General features: G+C 49.4%; 2 protein-coding genes across 4 annotated transcripts; one reads left to right on the forward strand and one right to left on the reverse strand.

The window, feature by feature from the left end:
- Positions 1–598: 598 nt before the first annotated feature.
- On the reverse strand, positions 599–19,810 carry GALT (galactose-1-phosphate uridylyltransferase). 3 transcript variants are annotated; one of them, XM_047830079.1, is made up of 13 exons: positions 19,806–19,810; positions 15,329–15,331; positions 3,800–3,888; positions 3,326–3,495; positions 3,020–3,095; positions 2,885–2,933; positions 2,635–2,764; positions 2,425–2,481; positions 2,144–2,266; positions 1,733–1,865; positions 1,546–1,629; positions 1,073–1,227; positions 599–777 (listed from the first exon to the last, which is right to left on the reverse strand). In XM_047830079.1, exons 3-13 carry the CDS (start codon positions 3,879–3,881, stop codon positions 697–699), a joined length of 1,140 nt encoding a protein of 379 aa, XP_047686035.1. In that variant the 5' UTR covers positions 3,882–3,888; positions 15,329–15,331; positions 19,806–19,810; the 3' UTR covers positions 599–696. The 3 variants fall into 3 exon arrangements, with proteins under 3 accessions (XP_047686035.1, XP_047686034.1, XP_047686036.1); XM_047830078.1 differs by lacking the exon at positions 15,329–15,331; XM_047830080.1 differs by lacking the exons at positions 15,329–15,331; positions 19,806–19,810 and having other exon boundaries at positions 3,718–3,911.
- On the forward strand, positions 8,856–11,900 carry SIGMAR1 (sigma non-opioid intracellular receptor 1). The gene is made up of 5 exons (XM_047830084.1): positions 8,856–8,989; positions 9,289–9,452; positions 9,597–9,797; positions 9,931–10,023; positions 10,840–11,900. The coding sequence occupies exons 2-5, from the start codon at positions 9,302–9,304 to the stop codon at positions 11,064–11,066; spliced, it is 672 nt and encodes a 223-aa protein (XP_047686040.1). The 5' UTR covers positions 8,856–8,989; positions 9,289–9,301; the 3' UTR covers positions 11,067–11,900.
- Positions 19,811–19,824: the final 14 nt, after the last annotated feature.

Below are 19,824 nucleotides of genomic sequence, written 5' to 3' on the forward strand. Positions count from 1 at the left end.
CTTCCCTGCCAGAGCTGTTTTTTTCCTTTCTTCCCCTGCAATGACTGGGGCATATGGGGAACACAAGTGTGCAGAGTCTGCACATATATACTGCACGTGAGAGTCTAGAGAAGGACACAAAGCCATTGTACACTCCCTAACCACCCCTTCAGCCCCTGTGGGCTGGAGCAGAGCCAAGCTGCAGTCTCTCACAAAGCTAAGGTTCTGGCCAGCAGCCCAGTGTCTGGCCACTGACCACCGGTACCAGGATCTTGCTCACCAGCTCCCCACCAAACCCTCAGGCCCAGGCTTGATGAGCTGACACCCTAGGGGTGGCAGTAAAGGGTGCTTTGGCTTTCCCAAACCCTTAGCCACAGAAAAGAGCACACGATTTTAAAAGTTTCTTAAACTGTGATGCCTTTGTTTACTCCAGGAGTAAAAGAATCTATAGGCCAGACATAACATTAAGTATTAATTTTGTTCAGAGATTTGGGGTGGAATATTTGTACTCTAAGTTTTTGCACATCTGTAGACAAAGGAAAGTTGTGGCTGGCACTGTGCCTTTAACCCAGATCCCCAAGGGTTATAGTTCATAATCCTCTGGCATTAGACTATGTGATTAAAGTTTGAGAAACACAGTTTAGTTTTATTGATCCCACATCTTCCCAAACCCTAGGCCCTGGATCCCTCAAGCAGAAGGCCCTGTGGTCAGCGTGGTCAGGCGATGGTTGCTGTCTCCCTGTCCTTCTGCCCCAAGCAGTAATGAACCTCAGGAAGCATCCTTAGTCTCTCTGCAGCCTGAAAGGGAACAGGGGGAAATGAGGCAGGATAAGGGCTGCCCAGAATGGTGGTATGAAGTGGTATGAGTAGAACAGTGGTAATGAGTGCCTAGAAGACAGTGGAGGGAAGGCTTGTAGGACCAGAAGGCTGAGGATAAGGACTGCCAGAATAACCAGAGGCTAGAGCTGAGCAGCTCCTGAGTCCTCAGGAATGCCTGTGTTATACAGGTTCTCAGGGTCATGATCACTGGGCTCCTTTGGGGAAATGGGAGAGAAAAGGGAACCCAAGGAACCAGGGTGCTCTGAAACCTGACCTGCTCAGGGGTGAGGTCCCTCTGTGCCTGGGCAAGCATTTCATAGCCAACCATGAATTTCCGGATGGTGGCAGAGCGCAGGAGTGGAGGGTAGTAATGAGCATGCAACTGCCAATGGTCCCAGTTGGCTCCAGCCTCTGATCCTGTGGGAGCACCTGACAGGAAAAAGAGATAATTGGGGAGGGCCATTTTTTAGTTCTATAGATTAGCCCCGACACCCAAACCAGGCTAGGTACATGAAAACTACATCTCCCAGCATTCCCTGCCAGTGAGTAGGCCAGACATTGGAAAACACTGGGAGACATAGTTGCACCAAGTTTGCAGTTCCACCTTCAGTCCCAGCATCCCTGCTCTGGATACTTCCCTCAGCAAGTATTTCAAAGCCCGCTGGGGGTTGCAGTCCACTGAGCTAGGTCTCAGGACCTCAGAAATGGTGTTGGGGCTAGACATGGGTGGGGCTCAAAAAGCCTTACCGTGCCAGCCCATGGAGTAGGGAAAGGATGTCTCAAATAGGTTGTCATACTTGGTTAAGAGCTTCTTCATGATGGAGGCTAGATCTGGAATCAAGAATCTGACTCTCAGCCTGAGGTGCAGATGCTGGCCCTACCAGAGCCATCTGTACCCAGTGCCTGGCCCCAGGGTCCCAGTTGGGACACTCACCATCACGCTCAGCAGGGGTCAGCTCAGGCAGACGCCGCACATGCCTACGGGGCAGCAGCAGTGTCTGGAAGGGCCACACTGCCCAAAAGGGGACCAATACTAACCAGTGCTCACTGGTTAAGACCAGACGTTCCTGGCCAGACCAATTGGAGATGAAGTCATCAAGGTGGAGGGGTGGGGGTTGTCAGCAGATAGGCAGGAGAAGAAAAAATATACCCAGAATCTAATGGCTTCTTACCACCTCCACCACTACCATTCTAATCTAACCCACCATCATCTTTCCTTTAGATTATTGCTGTGGCTTCCCATCAAGCCTCTCTGCTATTTTCCTTCTATCATCCTTCACACACCTTTCTCTTTTGGGATGAGGTTAGGGGCTCCTTGGGGAAACAGGGTCTGGCTTTCTCCTACCCTTCTGAGCAGCTCCTGGTGGCCATACTCCATTAGCAGGGGCTCTCCATGCTGATTTTGATAGGCCCTCTGAGATCGCTCCTCACGCTGGGCAATATCTGGCAGGAAACTACTGGCCCACACCTATCAAGGGGCAGGAGGAGAGAATAAGCAGATAGATCCTTCACCCCCAAGCCTCCACATTACAAGCATACTTACTCTGTCCCTCTAGTTCCCTTCCCCACAGGACTGTCTTGGACTCACCCCAGAAATCCCCTGGAGCCCCTGACTCACTTACTTACCTGACAGTGGGGGTGGGGGTTGGAACAGCCCATCATGGCCCCTTTGTTTTCAAAGATCTATCAAATAGGGGTAGGGAGCTTTAGTAGCCAAAGAGACACCAAATCAGCCCCTCCAGACCACACCCTGTGAAAACAGGAATACCACTTCCCAGAAGGAAAGCTGCACCACCCCCTCTCTGCCCATTCGGGGAAAGGTGCGACCTCACAGACCTGCACCCAAGGGTACTGGGCACCCAGCTCCTCTGTCACTGAGGCCCAGGCATCGACGACAGTGCGGATCTCAGGGACTGACATGAGTGGCAGCGTTACATCCGACCAGGGGTGGAAGCACATGACCTTACTAGGTGGTGATGGAGGGAGAGATGACAGATATAGGGCTTGGCTGTGCTAGGGGCAGGGTCCAATTCCCGTGCTCAGTCCAAGCCCTGGGTTGAAGGTAAGTGAGGAAATCCATAGTTACCAAACTCCTCGAGCAGCCTCTGCTTGGAAAAGGGGATGATCACTGGGTCCTGAGAAAGAGGGGTATCACTCTCTGCAGCAGAAGTCCCCCAAGAGGTCCAGCCTCTCTTTCCAACAGCATCTAGAGCCAGGTTACCTGGACTGGGGGCATCAGGCTGCAGAGCTGGGAAGTCGTTGTCAAACAGGAAGGTGCCATCATAGTAGGGATTCACCTACTGACAAGAATGGGCTAGAAGCATTTGCTGCTTCATACCCACCTGTCATCTGGCAGGCTTCAGGGACTGGACAGGTTACAAGGGAGTGTGGAAGGCCTGCTGTGGGATCAGAAAGACTTGGTGCGACATGACCCAGAAGGAGGTCCACTTCCTTGTGGGTGAGGGGCAGCTCTGAGGGGAAGCTACTACTCCTGGCCCAGCTGCACACGTAGGTTCTAAAGTCTTACCTCTCCATTGGCCCGTGTGGCCCCGGGACACAGAGGGTTGTGGGGGTCATGGCGGGGAACTGTCTTCAAGAGCGGGGGCTCTACTTGCCCCTGCCAGGGCCGCTTCATGCGGTGAGCTGACACCAGCACCCACTCATCTTGTAGTGGGTTATAGCGGATATGCTGATGTTCTGGGGACAGAGAGGCACGATCAGTCAGCCAAACTCTCAGACCACCTCTGTCCTAAGTCTCACTCACTAGCAGGCCCAAGTTCGGAAGCACCCTCTTGGCCCTGTCCCGTTCAGGAAGGAGCAAAAGGCCGGGGCTTGAGCTTTTCCAGCTCCAATTAACCTGCGGCCCCAACTCAGGCGTGTCCCTTCGTCTCGCAGGCCTGCCCGGGTGGGCGCGCTGACCTGGGGGTAGGGACGATAACTTCCTAAGGAAAGGGAGGGCTCGGTTCCGCGTCCCAGCGAGTCCCAGAAGCCCTGCGGTTACCGCTCGCCCGGAAGGCTGTGGCCGTGGCGTCCGCCTCCGACGCCTGCTGGCGCTGCTCAGGAACTGATCCGCTGCGCGACATCAGACCACTTGCGGGTGTGGAATTCGTCTGAAAAGTCAGCAGCGCGGACTCTTCCCACCCTCTGGGTATGCCCCGCCTCTCCCCCGGTGATTGGCCATATGCCTGCACATGACTGCGTAAGGGACCGCCCGCTCAACCGCGGGCGGGACTCTGGAAAGCCTGGTATTTTGGGGGGGTGACTTTGGTCCTCCCCGTACACCCCAGGGCTAAGTTACTACCCTAGAAGAATCTCTGTAAAAGCTGCTTATGGCAGATTCCTCAGCTCCAAGGTGCTTAGATTTCTTTGCTCTATTCGAGGTCATTTGTTTAGCAAATATTTACTTAATATCTATGAATATTTACTGTGTGCCAGGCACCTAGGCTCCACTTGGACAAAGGGATCCCCTACACAAGTCAGGCATGGCCTCGGCCTTCCCGCGGCTTAAGTTCTACGGCCAAGTAAGGATATAACCCTGGATCCACAATCACCTCACTTACTTGCTCAATGCCTATGGTGTAGAAGAGGCAAACTAGCATGGCGGTGAGGGTGGGTGGGATTGATCTGCTTCCGCTGTACCCCTGGCCTCAGCTGTTACATGGAGGAGTAAATACTTTACCAAAATCATACCCCATCCCCTCCAGGCAGGAGAACAGGTTTTGGGGGAAAAAAAGGCTAAGTAACCATATTCTCTCTCTTATATGCTCATGCCTAAAGCACAAGAAGTGGGCAGTGTGAGAGGGCTACAAGAAACCTGAAAGTGGGGAGAGGGCTTGACTGTCAGTAGCTCCAGCCACCATCTAGGTGGGATCAGGGGTGTTTCCTTTACATACCCCTTTCCCTTCTCCCAATGTTTCCTTGGATCAAACCAATTGGCTAATACTAGGATAAAATTCAAATCAATCCCTCTGCTGGCACATTGATTTATTATTTTAAGATTTTATTTTAAGTAATTACTACACCAAACGTGGGGCTCAAACTCATGACCCCGAGATCAAGAGTTGTAAACTCTTCTTGGGGTGCCTGGGTAGCTCAATCGGTTAAACATCCGACTCTGCCCCTCCCCTACTCGTGCTCTGTATCTCTCTCTCTCTCAAAAATAAATAAACATTAAAAGAGTTGTAGACTCTTTTTTTTTAAATGTTTATTCTTTTAGAGAGAGAGCACAAGCAGGGTAAGGGTGGGGGGTGGGGTAGAGAGAGAGAGAGAGACTATCCGAAGCAGGCCCCCACACTGATAGGGCAGAGCAGGACTCAATCTTGATGCAGGGCTCAATCTCACCAACTCCTGAGATCATGACCTGAGCCGAAATCAAGAATCAGAAGTTCAACTGACTGAGCCACCCAATGCCCTTCCCCTAGCACTTTTTTTTTTTAAATGTTTTATTTATTTTTAAGAGAACGCACGCGGGGACGTGGGGAGGGACAGAGAGAGGAGGACAGAGTATCTGAAGTGGGCTTCTATGCTAACAGCAGCAAGCCTGATATGGGGCTTGAACTCACAAACTGTGAGATCATGACCTGAGTCGAAGTTGGACATTCAACAGAGTTACCCAGGTGCCCTCTCCCCCAGCAATTTTAGAGAGATGTCTAAATATTGTTTGAACCTCCTCCTCATTCCACAGTGAGGAACAGAAGCGTCAAGTTCACCCAGAGGATAACTGGCCAAGCTAAAATTTGAACCCAAGTTTCCAGATTCTTCTCACTGCTCTAAAATGGCTCTGAGATTTCAGTGAGACTCAGGACAGAGCTTGGCAGTAGCAGGAAGGCCCCTTCCCCCAACCCAGGCCAGGTCAACCCAGGTGTTTTGCAGCTCAAATGCAAAAACTGGGTCACAGTTCATTTACCTAATCTCTGCCCTAGGTCCTCAGACTGGAATCTGAAGAGGCCACTAGGTAGGGGGCAGGGAGCAGGGAACTGAGAAACGAGGATTTTACACGTACCACTGGCTTTTCATCCTTGGGGGTGGAGTTGGGATACAAGATTTGCTTTCCTTTCTCTCTCAGCTATCTTTGTTTTTGGGGTCACTGGATTTTGGAGGCAGCTCTATTTTTCCAAGAACACCAATGCTTTGGTGCCACTTCTTGGATCATACCAACTAATTCCTAATCCCTTTCAGAAACATCTCTTCAGGAACATTTCCAAACCTCCCCTCTGTCTCCCCAAGATCACTTTTTGGGAGAAGAGTAGAATGGCTGAGATGGGGCCTATGGAGCTCTCTGCCTACAAAATCCCAGAGGAGTGATCTCTGCAACATTGTTAAAAAGAAAACCACAGGCCCAAACCGGCATCACTTAAGTGGAGTCTCCAAACTGGGGCTTAATGCCTAAACTAATTGTGGTTTTGATGAGGGAGCAAAAGGCAAGCTGAGGGCAAAGCGTGTGTACACACACACACACACACCAGGTAGGATATGTGTGATATTCCTCAGGCATTCCTGGGCTGCCCAAGAGCAAAGGAAAGGAAAGAAAACAACAAATGGCCAACTGACAGAGATCACAGTCATACAGGACATGAGTCTCCATCGGTTTACAAATATCTTAGTAAATTACAAGAAAAAGGCAATCTTATCAATAGCCTAATCTCCAGAAACCTACAGACCCAGTTTCCTGGAACGCCTAGTATCACCCTCCCCTCCATGGTGATACAGGGTACAAAGGGAAGAAGGAAATGGCGGGTAAAATTAAATTTCCTCATAACCTGCAGCCGGTTGACAAATACTTGAGGTAAAAATAGAGTGTAACTTTTCTCCAGGAACCTCCTACTGTTTTAATGTTAATGCCTTACTAGAGGGAAAACAACCTTCGCTTGGCAATAACAAGGTCGCAGGCATCTTATGTATAAGTCTTCTTTAGCATATCAAAGTCCTCCTGTAGGTCTCCCTTTTGCCTTTACCTCCCTCAACTCCATAGTAGGTAACCAGTCACTCTGCACAACCCCGTGCAGCTCTTTCTGCCCACAAGTCTTGTTCCTGTGCTTTAATAAAATCACCTTTTTTGCACCAAAGACATCTCAAGAAAATTCTCTCTTGGCTGTCAGCTCCAAACCCTCATCACTATAAAACCCCATCAGTTTCAACCTTCCCAGAGATGTAGTCTTAACTGGTCAGTCAGGAATTTTCTAATTAGCACCAATGGGGCCCTTTCCTTCCCCCAGAGGAAGATAAGGTAATCTGTATGGTAAGATCCCCTGCTCTTCCCCCTAACAGAAAAGAAACTTGCCTGGAACAGTCCTTTTCTTTTGCTAAAAACTTTTTTTTTCCAGATTTCTTCCTATAAAAATCTTACATTTTGTGTATCTCTTGCTTGGAGGTCCTTTCTACTTGCTAGATGGGGTGCTGCCTGATTCATGAATTGTTTAATAAGGCCAATTATATCTTCAAATTTACTTGGTTGAATTTTATTTTATTTTTTAATTTTTAATGTCTATTTATTTTTGAGAGAGACAGAATGCAAGCAGGGAAGGGGCAGAGAGAGTGGGAGACACAGAATCCGAAGCAGACTCTAGGCTCTGAGCTGTCAGCACAGGGTTGGATGCAGGACTCAAACTCACAAACTGTGAGATCATGATCTGAGCTGAAGTCAGATGCTTAACCGCCTGAGCCACCCAGGCGCCCCTCGGTTGAATTTTATTTCTTAACAACATCTGGAGAATATGGCTGTGACCATTTTTTTTAAAGCATTGTGTGCTATCCTTGTGAAAGACCAAGGAAGCCACAGGCCTAGACAGTCCCAGAGGGCTTTGCCTGGAACAGGGGTGCAGAGACCAGATTTTGAGGTTAGCCCCTCAGTCTCAAGGTTCTTAAGAGGATGGTCAGCTCAGAAGCATCACAGAAGCCAGAGCCAATACAAAAACATGTTCCCTCCACCATGCATTCCCCTCTAGATAATCCCTTCTTTATCTTTCCCTTCTTGGCCAAGTTTGTCAGAAAATAGTCCAGCTTCCCAGCCTCTACTCTTACCTACACGATACACTGTAATATGTCTAGCAGCCTGTAATAGGTTAAGTAAACTTAGTTACTGTAGCAAACAACACCCTTCCCCCTGCAAACTCAGTGGCTTAGCAAGTATATTGTGGGGGGAGAGGCGAAGCAGCATTCAGAATTCTCCACTACTTAATTCCCTATTACTAAGATATTAGATGGGGGAAGAGTAAGAATGTAAAGAATTTCAGAGGAAGTTGGGAGCCAGACCTGGAAGTGGCATACCTCATTCCTGCCTATGCTTCATTGGCCAGAACACAATCATATGGCTTCATCTGCTACAGAGTATACTGTGGAATGTAATATGGCTGCCCAAGAGCAAAAAGAAATAGATTTGTATAGCATCATCTCTGCTGCATGCCCTTACTGAGAAACCTAATGACCATTTCCCATCATTTTATCAGACCTCTTAATTACATTTGACTGTGTTGACCCTTCATTCCATCACTATCATGTGTGATGCTGTGTCCTTCTAGTTCTTTTCTTCTTTGTGTCTTATTTATGTAACTAACACATATGACACCACTTGCCAGGCACTAATTGCTTTATAAATATTAACTCATTTAACCTTCATCACAATTAAGGTATGTACTATGAGGTAGACACTTTTATTCATCCCACTTTCCAGATGAGAAAACCGAGTCACAGGGCTTAAGTAGCTTACCCAAGATCACACAACTGGTAGGTTGGCAGGAGCCAGTCTTTTAACAACCAATCCAGTTCTAGCGTTTCTTTCTTAATCACTGCACCCTGCTGCCGCTTTTCTCTTTTGCTTCTCTTCCTTTATCATTCCCTCCCCATAACCCTGTTGGTGTACAATGCTCTCCTCTCACATTTTGTGCTCCAAAACAGAGAATGAATCGTAGGCCCCAAAAGGCCCCAAAAGACTCCTTGCTGTCTCTTCATAGTGCTTTTGTTCTTAGAGTACGTCTCATTCGCTGAATGCCCCTCCCCATTTTTCTAAACACCATTTAGAGGCGTCACCGCCTCCAGAAAGCCTTCCGTACTTTTCCTAGGTAGAAGCGCCTCCTCCCACTTTTGGTGCTAGCAAAGATCACAATCACAAGTCGATCGCCTGCTGCAAATTTGAGAAGGGGGCCAATCCACTCTGCTTGTCACAGCCACCTACCCCGACCACCACCCACACGCGGTAAGGAACTCGGAAAGACCTTGCTCTTAGGCCCTAACACGGACAGCTAGGAGGGTTTAGCCCCGTCCCATCGCGTCACGCGCGCAGCTCCACCCTATTCCTCGGCGCTCCACACTCCCCGCGAGGAAATGGTTCAACCCAAGGGGTGGTGCCCGGGTGCTCGGACTGTTCTGATTGGCCAGGGCGAGCCGTACCACGACTGTGGCGGGGGTACGGTTGTGAACTGCGCGCCGCAGGTTTTGAGGCTGTAAAAGTCACAGCTCCAGGCCCCGGTTTGTTCCTTCACTTCTCCCTGCTAGGACGCCTGCCGGGATGCAGTGGGCCGTGGGCCGGCGGTGGGTGTGGGCCGCGCTGCTCCTGGCTGCCGCTGCTGTGCTGGCCCAGGTGGTCTGGCTCTGGCTGGGCACGCAAAGCTTCGTCTTCCAGCACGAAGAGATCGCGCAGCTGGCCCGGCAGTATGCGGGTGAGCCGACGGGTCACCGGGGGAGCGAACGGGTGGAGGGCAGGGGTCTGGGGAGGCCCGAGCTTAGTTGGGAGTTTCAGAGACGTCTTTCCCGAGTTCCGAGTGATTCTAGCTTAGATTCTGTTGTTCCTCTGCCTCCGCCAGGGTTGGACCACGAGCTGGCGTTCTCTCGGCTGATCGTGGAATTACGGCGGCTGCACCCAGGCCACGTGCTGCCCGACGAGGAGCTGCAGTGGGTGTTTGTGAACGCGGGCGGCTGGATGGGCGCCATGTGCCTTCTGCACGCCTCGCTGTCCGAGTACGTGCTGCTCTTCGGCACCGCCCTGGGCTCTGGCGGCCACTCGGGTCAGTGCTGGCAGCGGGCCGAACTGGGAGGCTGGGGCTGTACAAGGGTCCATGCCCTCCTTTCTGATGTTTGGCCAAGACATATATTGGTGCTGATACCCTGATATTCGGTGTCCATCTGATTGTCCCTCAGGGCGCTACTGGGCTGAGATTTCCGACACCATCATCTCTGGCACCTTCCACCAGTGGAGAGAGGGCACTACCAAAAGTGAGGTCTTCTACCCAGGTGGGTCCCTTCATTCTGGGGTGCCCATAATTGGAGGAGGGTCATGGCATGGAAAGGGGGTATGTTGGGGGCTCTCCCCTCGGTTCCCTTACCCCTCAGATAAGCCACAGGTCATTATTGGTTGAAGCAGATCCAAGGGCCCCTGTCCAAGGACTTCTTCTGTCAAAAGGAAACAAAACTTAACCACTTCCTGTTAACCACGTCCGATTTTTATATACCAAGACACTGTTTTATTCATCCAATATTCCAGCAGTTGTTGGAGAGACAGTTGGGTAATCAGATATGCTGTCATACCCCCAAAGACAAGACAGACAGTTGTCTTCATTTTTTCTATAGTGAAACATTTTTTTACATAAAAAGTAGAGCTATGGATTTCCACATAAGTTTCAGATTGATAAGTTACAGGCATGACAGGCGTTATAATTGAACATTTCTCAGACAGCCACACAAGTCTTATAACCACCCCTCCCTATCTAACAGGCCCAGCCCAAGTTTAGCTAAATTTCTGCCTGACATGAGTGAGGCTTGGGAATGCAGACTTCCAGGACTCCCATACAGTGGCCCCTGGCCATGTGAGGTGGCCCTCCTTGGCTTACCCCCAAAGAGGACATGAGCCAGGTGATGCCACAGAGGAAAACTTAGGAGTGGCCATCTTGGCTTCTTACTCTTCCAGATGGGCGACCAGGCCAGTGAGGTAAGGCTTTTTCCTTTCCTGATGCTCCTGCTCTGTTTCTTGCCCCTAGACAGCCCATGGGTTAGGGAGGTGGCAGCAATGGAAGGGCTAGGCTCCTTATGTGGGTGCTCCCTGTCCTCTAGGGGAGACCGTGGTCCACGGGCCTGGTGAGGCAACAGCTGTGGAATGGGGGCCAAATACATGGATGGTGGAGTATGGTCGGGGTGTCATCCCATCTACCTTGGCCTTTGCGCTGGCTGACACAATCTTCAGCACCCAGGACTTCCTCACGCTCTTCTATACTCTTCGCGCCTATGCCCGGGGCCTCCGGCTTGAGCTCACCACCTACCTCTTTGGCCAGGACCCCTGACCAGCCAGGCCTGAACGAGGACCTGTGGATGGACAGGAGCAGGCAGGCCTGCATACATCCACTTTCTGGAGCCCATGTGAAAAGACAGGGACACAACATGCAACTACTAAGTTCCTGATGTACAAGCAGGGACACACATGCTTATGTAACCAAATACAGAGACTCGTGGGAACATATGGGACATACATGCAGATACAATCCCATGTGTACGGCAGCATCATACGTTCACAACCATCCAGAGAGGGAACCCCACATGTACCAAGGGGGCCAGTCATATTCAGACATACCACAAGCTTGAATCACTAACTCAAGCCTTTTCCAGAGTTTTCCTGCCACCAGTCAAGGCTCTGGAGTTGGTGATGGGTGTAGGTATTATACTCTGGGCCTGACCCTTCAACCCAACAGCAGCTGAGGTGGGAGGGAGATGAAGGGTTGCCTGTGGAGGCCCCCCTCATCTCCCCATCCTCACCATATGCCTTACCTCATTCTGTTCCCCTTACTATGCAAGTGCTCTCATGGCCTGTCCCCACTCTTAGCAACTAAGTCAGCTGGGAGAACCGTAAGAATGGAGAATGCTGAGGTCAGGGTCCTTCTATCCTAAAAGACCCCATGCCTTTCCCCCATTCGTCCCTTAGGAGTGTGATTGGGGGAGGCTGGCCTCAGCTCAGGGCCCACTGCTGGGCAGAGGACCTAGAGAAGTTAGCCTAGGTCCAGGGGGCCAACCCTGGCCTACAAAGGCCTTTTCTGCACACATACACCCTCATCACAGCTTCCACATACTGCCCTTGATGTCTGTCCACCTGTCTCTGTTAATAAAGACTTGTTGAACAGTCATTTCTTTGTGTGTCTGAACAGCAGGAAAACCTGCTAACTTGAAGAAAGGGGTGGGTAAGATGGTGTGTGTCTTGGTCTTGCCTTCTGCTGGTGCCATTCTGAAAATAGTCCTGGAGTCCGATCCTGGGTGGCCACGGGGTGGCAGTGTATACCCACTTTTGGGCTAATGGAGGCATGATAATCATTTTTGTCTTTCCAGTATATCCTGTCCACCCCCACCCAGAGTAGAAAGTCTTAACTTCTCCAGGACACCTGACTTGTAGAGGCCCCCAGGGGTAGAGAGCAGACATACCCCCTGGTGGTGTCTGAGGTGGGTGAGGCAAAAGAGGTGTGTAAGGTACAGTCGTCCCAGGGACTCCATTTGCCTTCTTAAATTTTGCACCTTGACACCTCACCTACCTCACCTTCTCTGAGGTTGAGTAAGATCCAGGCCACTCTCACTTCTTAGGCCTCCTGATATATCAAAAGTGGAAGGAACATGGTTATAAACATTGTAGATTCTAAAAACTCAAATTTCTAGTGAACGAAATACAGAAGACTACAGGTATGGCCATTTGGAAACAACATCAAAAGTTTATAAATTTCTGGGGTGCCTGAGTGGCTCAGTCAGTTGAGGGTTGAGTGTCTGACTTCAGCTCAGGTCACGATCTCACAGTTCGTGAGTTCGAGCCCCACATCAGGCTCTGGGCTGATCGCCCAGAACCTAGATTCTGCTTTGGATTCTGTGTTTCCCTCTGTCTGCCCCTCCGTTGCTTGCACTCTGTCTCTTGCATTGTCTCGAAAATAAATAAACGTTAAAAAAAATTGTTTTTAAGTTTATAAATTTCCTACTCTGAGTGAATGTGAGGCCCAGGCAAGATGACCATTCCAACACCCCATTCGCACCATCATGTTGGCCATGACAGAATTTGGCCGAGGCCTCATTGACAACAATGCAAAGCCAAACCTCCAAGGATTTCTCCCACCCTGTAACCCAGTTCTCCCTCTATGCTCAGAGCCCACATCTATCAGAAATGCCCAGGGGCGCCTGGGTGGCTCAGTCGGTTAAGCGTCTGACTTCGGCTCAGGTCATGATCTCACAGTTTGTGAGTTCGAGCCCCGCATCGGGCTCTGTGCTGACAGCTTGGAGCCTGGAGCCTGCTTAGATTCTGTGTCTCCCTCTCTCTCTGACCCTCCCCCCTTTCATGCTCTGTCTCTGTCTCAAAAATAAATTTTAAAAAATTGAAAAAAAAAAAATGCCCTGGAAGCTTCCCTTATAATCTCCCCCTTCCCTTCCACATAAGACTCTGCTTCCAGGCTCCTCCCTGTCTCAGCTACTAGGTCCAGTGGCTATTTCTTAACTTTCATTTGAAACACTCTTAAAACACTCTTGGCTTCTAGGACACTACTCTTCCTAAAATTGCCTCCTTTGCTTGATCTTATCTCCAGCCTTTGACTTCCCAAGATTTAATTCTCAAACTTCTCTGTCTATACCCTTCCCAGGAGTTCTTAGCCATTCATGACTTTAAATACCATCTATGTGCCTTTTATGAAAATAGTTTTATTGAGGGGTACCTGGGTGGCTCAGTTGGTTAGCATCTGACTTCAGCTCGGGTCATGATCTCAACAGTTCATGGGTTCGAGCCTCACATCCGGCTTTCTACTGTCAGCCTGGAGCCTGGATTCTGAGTCTCCCTATTTTTCTGCCCCTCCCCTGCTCATGCTCTGTCTTTCTCTGTCCCTCAATAATAAAAAAGTTTTATTGAAATATAGTTAGTATAACATAAATTACTTAAAGGTGTACAATATAATGATTTGATCTATGTATGGTGAAATGATTACCACAATAAGTTAACATCCATTACCTCACATAGTTACAGATTCTTTTTTTCTTGAGACGAGAACTTTAAAGATCTCTCTTAACAACTTTCCAATGTACAATATAGTATTTAATGTACCAATATACTACTAATATAGTATAAGAGCACTAAGCTTCACAGTACATCCCCAGGACTTACTTATAACTGGAAGTTTATGCCCCTTGGCCACCTTTCTCATTCCTCCATTCCACCTCTACCTGCGCATACCCCCTGCCTCTGGCAACTCTTAATCTGTTCTCTATTTCTATGAGTTTGGGGTTTTTTTAGATTTCACATATAAGTGAGAACATACAGTATTTTGTCTTCATCTTGACTTGCTTCACTTAGCATAATGCCCACAAGGATGAATGGATTAAAAAAAAAAAGTACATACATACATGTGCTGGGATATCATGCAACTATAAAAAAGGAAACCCTACCACTTACAACAACATGGATGGACCTCAAGGACCATCTGTACATCTTGAATCCTAGTTTGTTTGGTTTTTTTTTTAGCTTTTTAATGTTTATTTATTTTGAGAGAGAGAGACAGCGAGCAGGGGAGGGGCAGAAAGAAAGGGAGACACAGAATCTGAAGCAGGCTTCAGGCTCTGAGCTGTCAGTACAGGGCCCGATGTGGGGCTCAAACTCACAAACTGTGAGATCATGACCCGAGCCAAAGTCGGACACAACCGACTGAGCCACCCAGGCACCCCTTGACTCCTAGTTTTTTATCTTAGCCTAAACCTTTCAGCACCAGATTCAGATATCTGACTGCCTCCCTCTCCCCTGTCTAATTGGCATCTCAAACTTAAAATGGCCACACAAACTGATTTCTCTCCCAAACCAACACATCTTACAGTCTTTACTGTCTGAGTTAAAGGTACCTACATTTACTCAGGTGCCAAAAACCTTGGAGTCATCATAGATACCTTTCTTTTTTTGAGATTTTATTTATTTATTTTTTTTTTTTTTAATTTTTTTTTTTTTTTCTCAACGTTTATTTATTTTGGGGACAGAGAGAGACAGAGCATGAACAGGGGAGGGGCAGAGAGAGAGGGAGACACAGAATGGGAAACAGGCTCCAGGCTCCGAGCCATCAGCCCAGAGCCTGACGCGGGGCTCGAACTCACAGACCGCGAGATCGTGACCTGGCTGAAGTCGGACGCTTAACCGACTGCGCCACCCAGGCGCCCCGAGATTTTATTTTTAAGTAAAAGTACACCAGTCAGGCTCCCCATCTTGGATATCTTTCATTCTCACATCGAGAGAATGAGAATGAGAATCCAAGCCATCAACAGATCCTGTCAGTTTTATCTCAAAAACATATCCAGAATCTACCTATGTCTTAACACTTCCATTGCTACCACCTGGTCCAAGCCATCATCACTTGCCTGGATTACTGCAATAGCCTCCTAATTGATCTTCATGCTTATATCCTGTGTGGAGGATTCTCTACACAGTAGCCAGAGTCAAGACTTCTACTTTCTGCTCAGACATTTCTTTGTTGTTTTGTTTTGTTTTGTTTCCTTTGCTCAGACGTTTTCAATGGTTTCCATCTCATTTAGTCCTTTCACTGCCTCCAGGAACCTACTCCCAAGGCCCTTGTTACCTATGGACCAAACATCCAACCATTTACCCCAGCCACCCCAATTTAGCTCAGTGGCTTCCTTGCTTTCCTTCTGACACATCAAGCAAACTTCCATCTCAGGATGTTCGTACCTGCTATTCTGGCTGCAGAGCTCTTCCCTAGGTATTCCTATGGTTCTCTTCCTCCCCTCCTTCAATTCTTGCTTCTTCCCCTAACATTTCTGTAATAGCCCCCCCCCCTCTCTCTCTCTCTCTCTCTCTGTGTGTGTGTGTGTGTGTGTGTGTGTGTGTGTGTGTGTGTTTAGGTAGGTTCCATGCCCAATGTGGGGATCAAATTCACAACCCTGAGATCAAGAGTCACATGCTCTACCAACTGAACCAGCCAGCCACACCCCCTCCTTCTGTGGTGGTTTTAAAATAACTCCATAAAATTTTTGATAATCCTTGGGATGCTTGGGTGGCCCAGTCAGTTAAGTGTCCAGCTCTTGATAAGGGCTTAGGTCATGATCTCGTGACCTAACAGCGCAGAGCCCACTTGGGATTCCCTCTCTCCCTCTGTCTCTGCCCCTCCCCTCACTTGTTCTCTCTCTAAGTAAATAAATAAGCATTTTTTAAAATTAAAAAAAAAGTTGGGGCGCCTGGGTGGCGCAGTCGGTTGAGCGTCCGACTTCAGCCAGGTCACGATCTCGCGGTCTGTGAGTTCGAGCCCCGTGTCAGGCTCTGGGCTGATGGCTCAGAGCCTGGAGCCTGTTTCCGATTCTGTGTCTCCCTCTCTCTCTGCCCCTCCCCCGTTCATGCTCTGTCTCTCTCTGTCCCAAAAATAAATAAACGTTGAAAAAAAAAAATTTAAAAAAAATTTAAAAAAAAGTATATATCTCCCTTAAGAAGTGAAGACTAATTCCCTTCCCCTTGAATGTGGGTTGGATATTCATGTAATTTTAACAAATACATGGCAGAAGTGACTATGTAATTGCTAAGACTAGACCAAAAAAGCATTGCTGCCTCCTTTGGTCTCTCTTGGGTCACTCTCTCTGGGAGAAACCAACTGCCATGTAGGGAGGACCCTCAGGCAGGAGATCCTTTCCTATGGAGAGGTCCACCTGGGGAGAACAGCCTCCTACCAACAGCCATGTGAGTGAGTCATCTTGGAAGTGGATCCTCCAGTCCCAGTCAAGCCTTCATGTGACTGTAGCTACAGCCAACATTTATACTACAACCTCATGAGAGGCAGTGAGCCAGAACCATCCAACTAAGCCACTATCAAATTCCTGATCCACAGAATTGTGAGAAAATAAATGTTGTTTTAAGCTTGCTAAGTTTGAGTATAATTTACTATGAATACATAACATCCATCCATCTCTTTCTATTCCCCTCAACCCAGATTTATTTTTCCCCATTTTAATTATCACCATCTGATACATTATGTATTTCCCCACTGGAATTATACCATTATAATAAAGACTTTGTTTTATTTACTCCTATTTCCAACAATGTCTTGCACAAAGTAGCTGCTTGGTAAATATATGTTGGATCAATGGAGATCTAGATCTGTCTTTGTCTCTGTGAGGTATAGAATCAGATGGGAGCTAAGTGAGGGTATGAGAGACATCCTTTCTTCTTCACAGATGAAGAGAGAGATAAACCAGGTCCCAGTCAAGCTTCTTGCTTCCCCTCAACCCTTCCCAGTTGTAACCCTCCTGGTCTGGACCCCCAAGATAGGTTTACTGTGCTTGATTAATGATTGATTCCTTTCTTTGGGTGAAGCTGCTCAGTCCCTTACCCCTCTCCTCCTCTGCCCCTTGTGAAGCAATCTCCAAAACTCCCAGAACTAGAATTTCTCCAAGCCAGTTCCTACCTTTCCAAGAAGAATCTTACCATATGTCTCTCTCCAGGCACCTCCTGTTCTCTGAGCACTGAAGGGGAAATGGGTGTATGGGGAGCAAGCTGGCCATATGAGTTCTGCAGAGCTCTACCCTCTGCCAGGAGCCCCTAGGGCATGTTTGCCATGGCGTATTCAGATTCTCCCCTCTAGGCCCAGAGGAAGGGGCTTGATGCTTTCTTTCCAGGAGTATTCACACCACCCAAAGCCACTGGAGAGGGAGCATCAGTACTGAGGACAGTTGGATGACCAAGGCTTCTTGGGGGATTGGGGTCTGACTGGCTGTCAGGTCTGAAATCTGAGCAGAACACTGGAGTGAGCCAAAGTTATGAGCAGTACTGAGCTTCAGTATGGCCAGAGGTGGGCCAAAGAGAACAATGACTTAGTGCCACAGTGGAATGTGGGTCAGAGACAAGTGTGGAGGATAGAGACAAGGAACGCAGAGGGGTGGGGCTCCTGGGTGGCTCAGTTGGTTTAGCGTCTGACCCTTGATTTTGGCTCAGGTCATGATCTCAAGGTTTGTGGGATCGAGCCCCAAGTTGGGCTCTGCGCTGACAGTGCAGAACCTGCTTGGGATTCTTTCTCTCCCCTCTCTCTGCCCCTCCCCTGCTCTCTCGCTCTCTCTCTTCCTCTCAAAATGAATAAAAATAAACTTAAAACAAAAAAAAATGTTTTTAACTTAAAAAAAAAAGAGCAGAGGGGTGTCACCTACCACAAGAATCTGGTGAGAAGAGCTAGTGGTCCAGGCCGGGGCAAGCTGGGTCTGAGAGGAGGGGACTGACTGGGGGAGGAGAAAGTAGGCAAAAGTCACACCTGAATTTCTGCCTCCTAGAGGAATCTTGGCCCTGGGAACAGTGCACCTCACTAAGTATGAGGTCAGGAGATGGCCCCTGGTACTGGGTGTGATATAGCCGAGTTTCATACTCATGCCAGGTGTCACCCCGACAGATACAGGTTGTTTTGTTCATTCATTTGGTAGGTCCACCCCCTTGGGCACAGGAAGCAACTGAGGAATGTATGAGGGTTCCTATGAGGAATGGGGTCCAGGCTGCTGAGAGAAGAAATTGTGGCCTGCTACTCAGGACAGTGGCAAAAGAAAAGAAATATGCATCGGGGGGATAACTAGAGTTAGGGTGGACCTGGAGTAGTTGGCTGAGGGGTCTAGAGATACAGACTGGAGTCACACACACAGGGTTGAGGATGTGCAAAATTCTAATCACTGTTGAAATGTGGTATGAGTACCAGAGGTTCATAATACTATTCACCATTCTTGTGTATATGTTTGAAAATTTCCATAATAGAAGGTCACAAGAGATTAAAAAGAAAAAAGTGTGACTATGTATCTGCATGTGGTATGTGTGTACCCTGCCATGGATGTGGACTCAGTTCAGAGACCTCTGAGTGCCAGAGTGCAGACATGGGAGTCCACCACCATGGGCACGTATTGCACAAAGTGCAACCTCCCTGCGGTTGGGGACAGCACTTGTGCAGGGCAGGGGGAGAAGCATTTGCTCTGTGCAGACCCTCCATATTCATCTCAGTATCTTGCAGAGTGATTCCCCTTTCATGATCACAACCTGCCCAGGCCATTGGCGCTGTAGTGTCTATGTTACCAAGTATGTGAGACAGGGCAGCTGTGTGCCCGAACTTGTGACAGTATGTGTTGGTGTGTGAACACGGCTGTTCGTGTGTGAATGCCAGGCACTGAGTGTGGATGTGGAGGGCACGACTTGTGGGTGTGGCGGGGCCCTGGTCCAGAGTCCAATGGTGTTAGACTCCTCACTCTCCTTCGAACGATTCCTGGCAGCTCTCCAGCGCCCCCTCCTCCCGTTCTGGCAGTGTGGAGGGGGAACACCTGTTGGGGGGCTGGGAGCGGCAGAGCCCCGGGGGGCCTCTCCCCCCGCGCCCCCGCCCGCCCTGCCCCTCTCCGGTCCCGCCCCCGCGGCCGCCGCCAGCAGAGCGGCGCGTGAGCGCACCGCGGCCAGAAGAGCGCACCGCTGCGGGAGCGCACGGCTGGGGACCCCGCGCAGGGAGCAGAGCCGAGGTAGGGGCTGCCCGAGAGGCGGGCAGAGCAGAGGGAACGCCGTGGAGACGCCGGGGGCACCGGGGCGCGCCAGGCTGGTGAGTGCGGCCGCGGGCCGTGGGGAGCCAGAGAGCGGGCGTCGAGACCCAGCGGTCCTCAGCCCGCCCGGTCCGGGGCTCTGCCCCCCCGCCACCCTCTGTCCTCGCGGCCCCTCAGTGCTAGCCCTCTGCGTTCTCTGCCCCGTCTCTCCGTCTGTTTTTCCCTGCCTCAGTCTCTGTCTCCCTCTATTTGCTGTCTCGCCTTGTTTCTTTCTAATCTCTCTTCTCTCTTCAGTCTCTGTCTCCTGCTGCGTCGGTCTTTCCCTCTCTCTCTCAACCACTGTCTCACTGTTTGTCTCTCTCCATCTCTGTCCCTGTCTCTCTCTCTGGACTACCCGTCACTCAGGTCTTGATATTTATCTCTTACTCTTCTCTCTCTTACCTTCCCTATCTACCCAATATCTCTATCAATCTCATCTCTCCCCACCTCTGTCTCTCTGTTCTTATCTCTGCCTGATTATCTCTGTCTGTCCCCACCTGTCTCTCATTCTCTCTG

The sequence above is a fragment of the Prionailurus viverrinus genome, chromosome D4, assembly GCF_022837055.1.
Source record: "Prionailurus viverrinus isolate Anna chromosome D4, UM_Priviv_1.0, whole genome shotgun sequence".
Classification (NCBI taxonomy): Eukaryota; Metazoa; Chordata; class Mammalia; order Carnivora; family Felidae; genus Prionailurus; species Prionailurus viverrinus.

Coding starts and splice junctions, on each gene's coding strand:
- GALT (XM_047830078.1), bottom strand. CDS start 3,881: ATGTCGCGCAGCGGATCAGTTCCTGAGCAGCGCCAGCAGGCGTCGGAG. Junction 2,765..2,884: donor GAGGCTGCTCGAGGAGTTTG/GTAACTATGGAT, acceptor ATCACCACCTAG/TAAGGTCATGTGCTTCCACC. Junction 1,866..2,143: donor ACCAGGAGCTGCTCAGAAGG/GTAGGAGAAAGC, acceptor TGGTCTGGCCAG/GAACGTCTGGTCTTAACCAG.
- SIGMAR1 (XM_047830084.1), top strand. CDS start 9,302: ATGCAGTGGGCCGTGGGCCGGCGGTGGGTGTGGGCCGCGCTGCTCCTG. Junction 9,453..9,596: donor GCTGGCCCGGCAGTATGCGG/GTGAGCCGACGG, acceptor TGCCTCCGCCAG/GGTTGGACCACGAGCTGGCG. Junction 9,798..9,930: donor GGGCTCTGGCGGCCACTCGG/GTCAGTGCTGGC, acceptor ATTGTCCCTCAG/GGCGCTACTGGGCTGAGATT.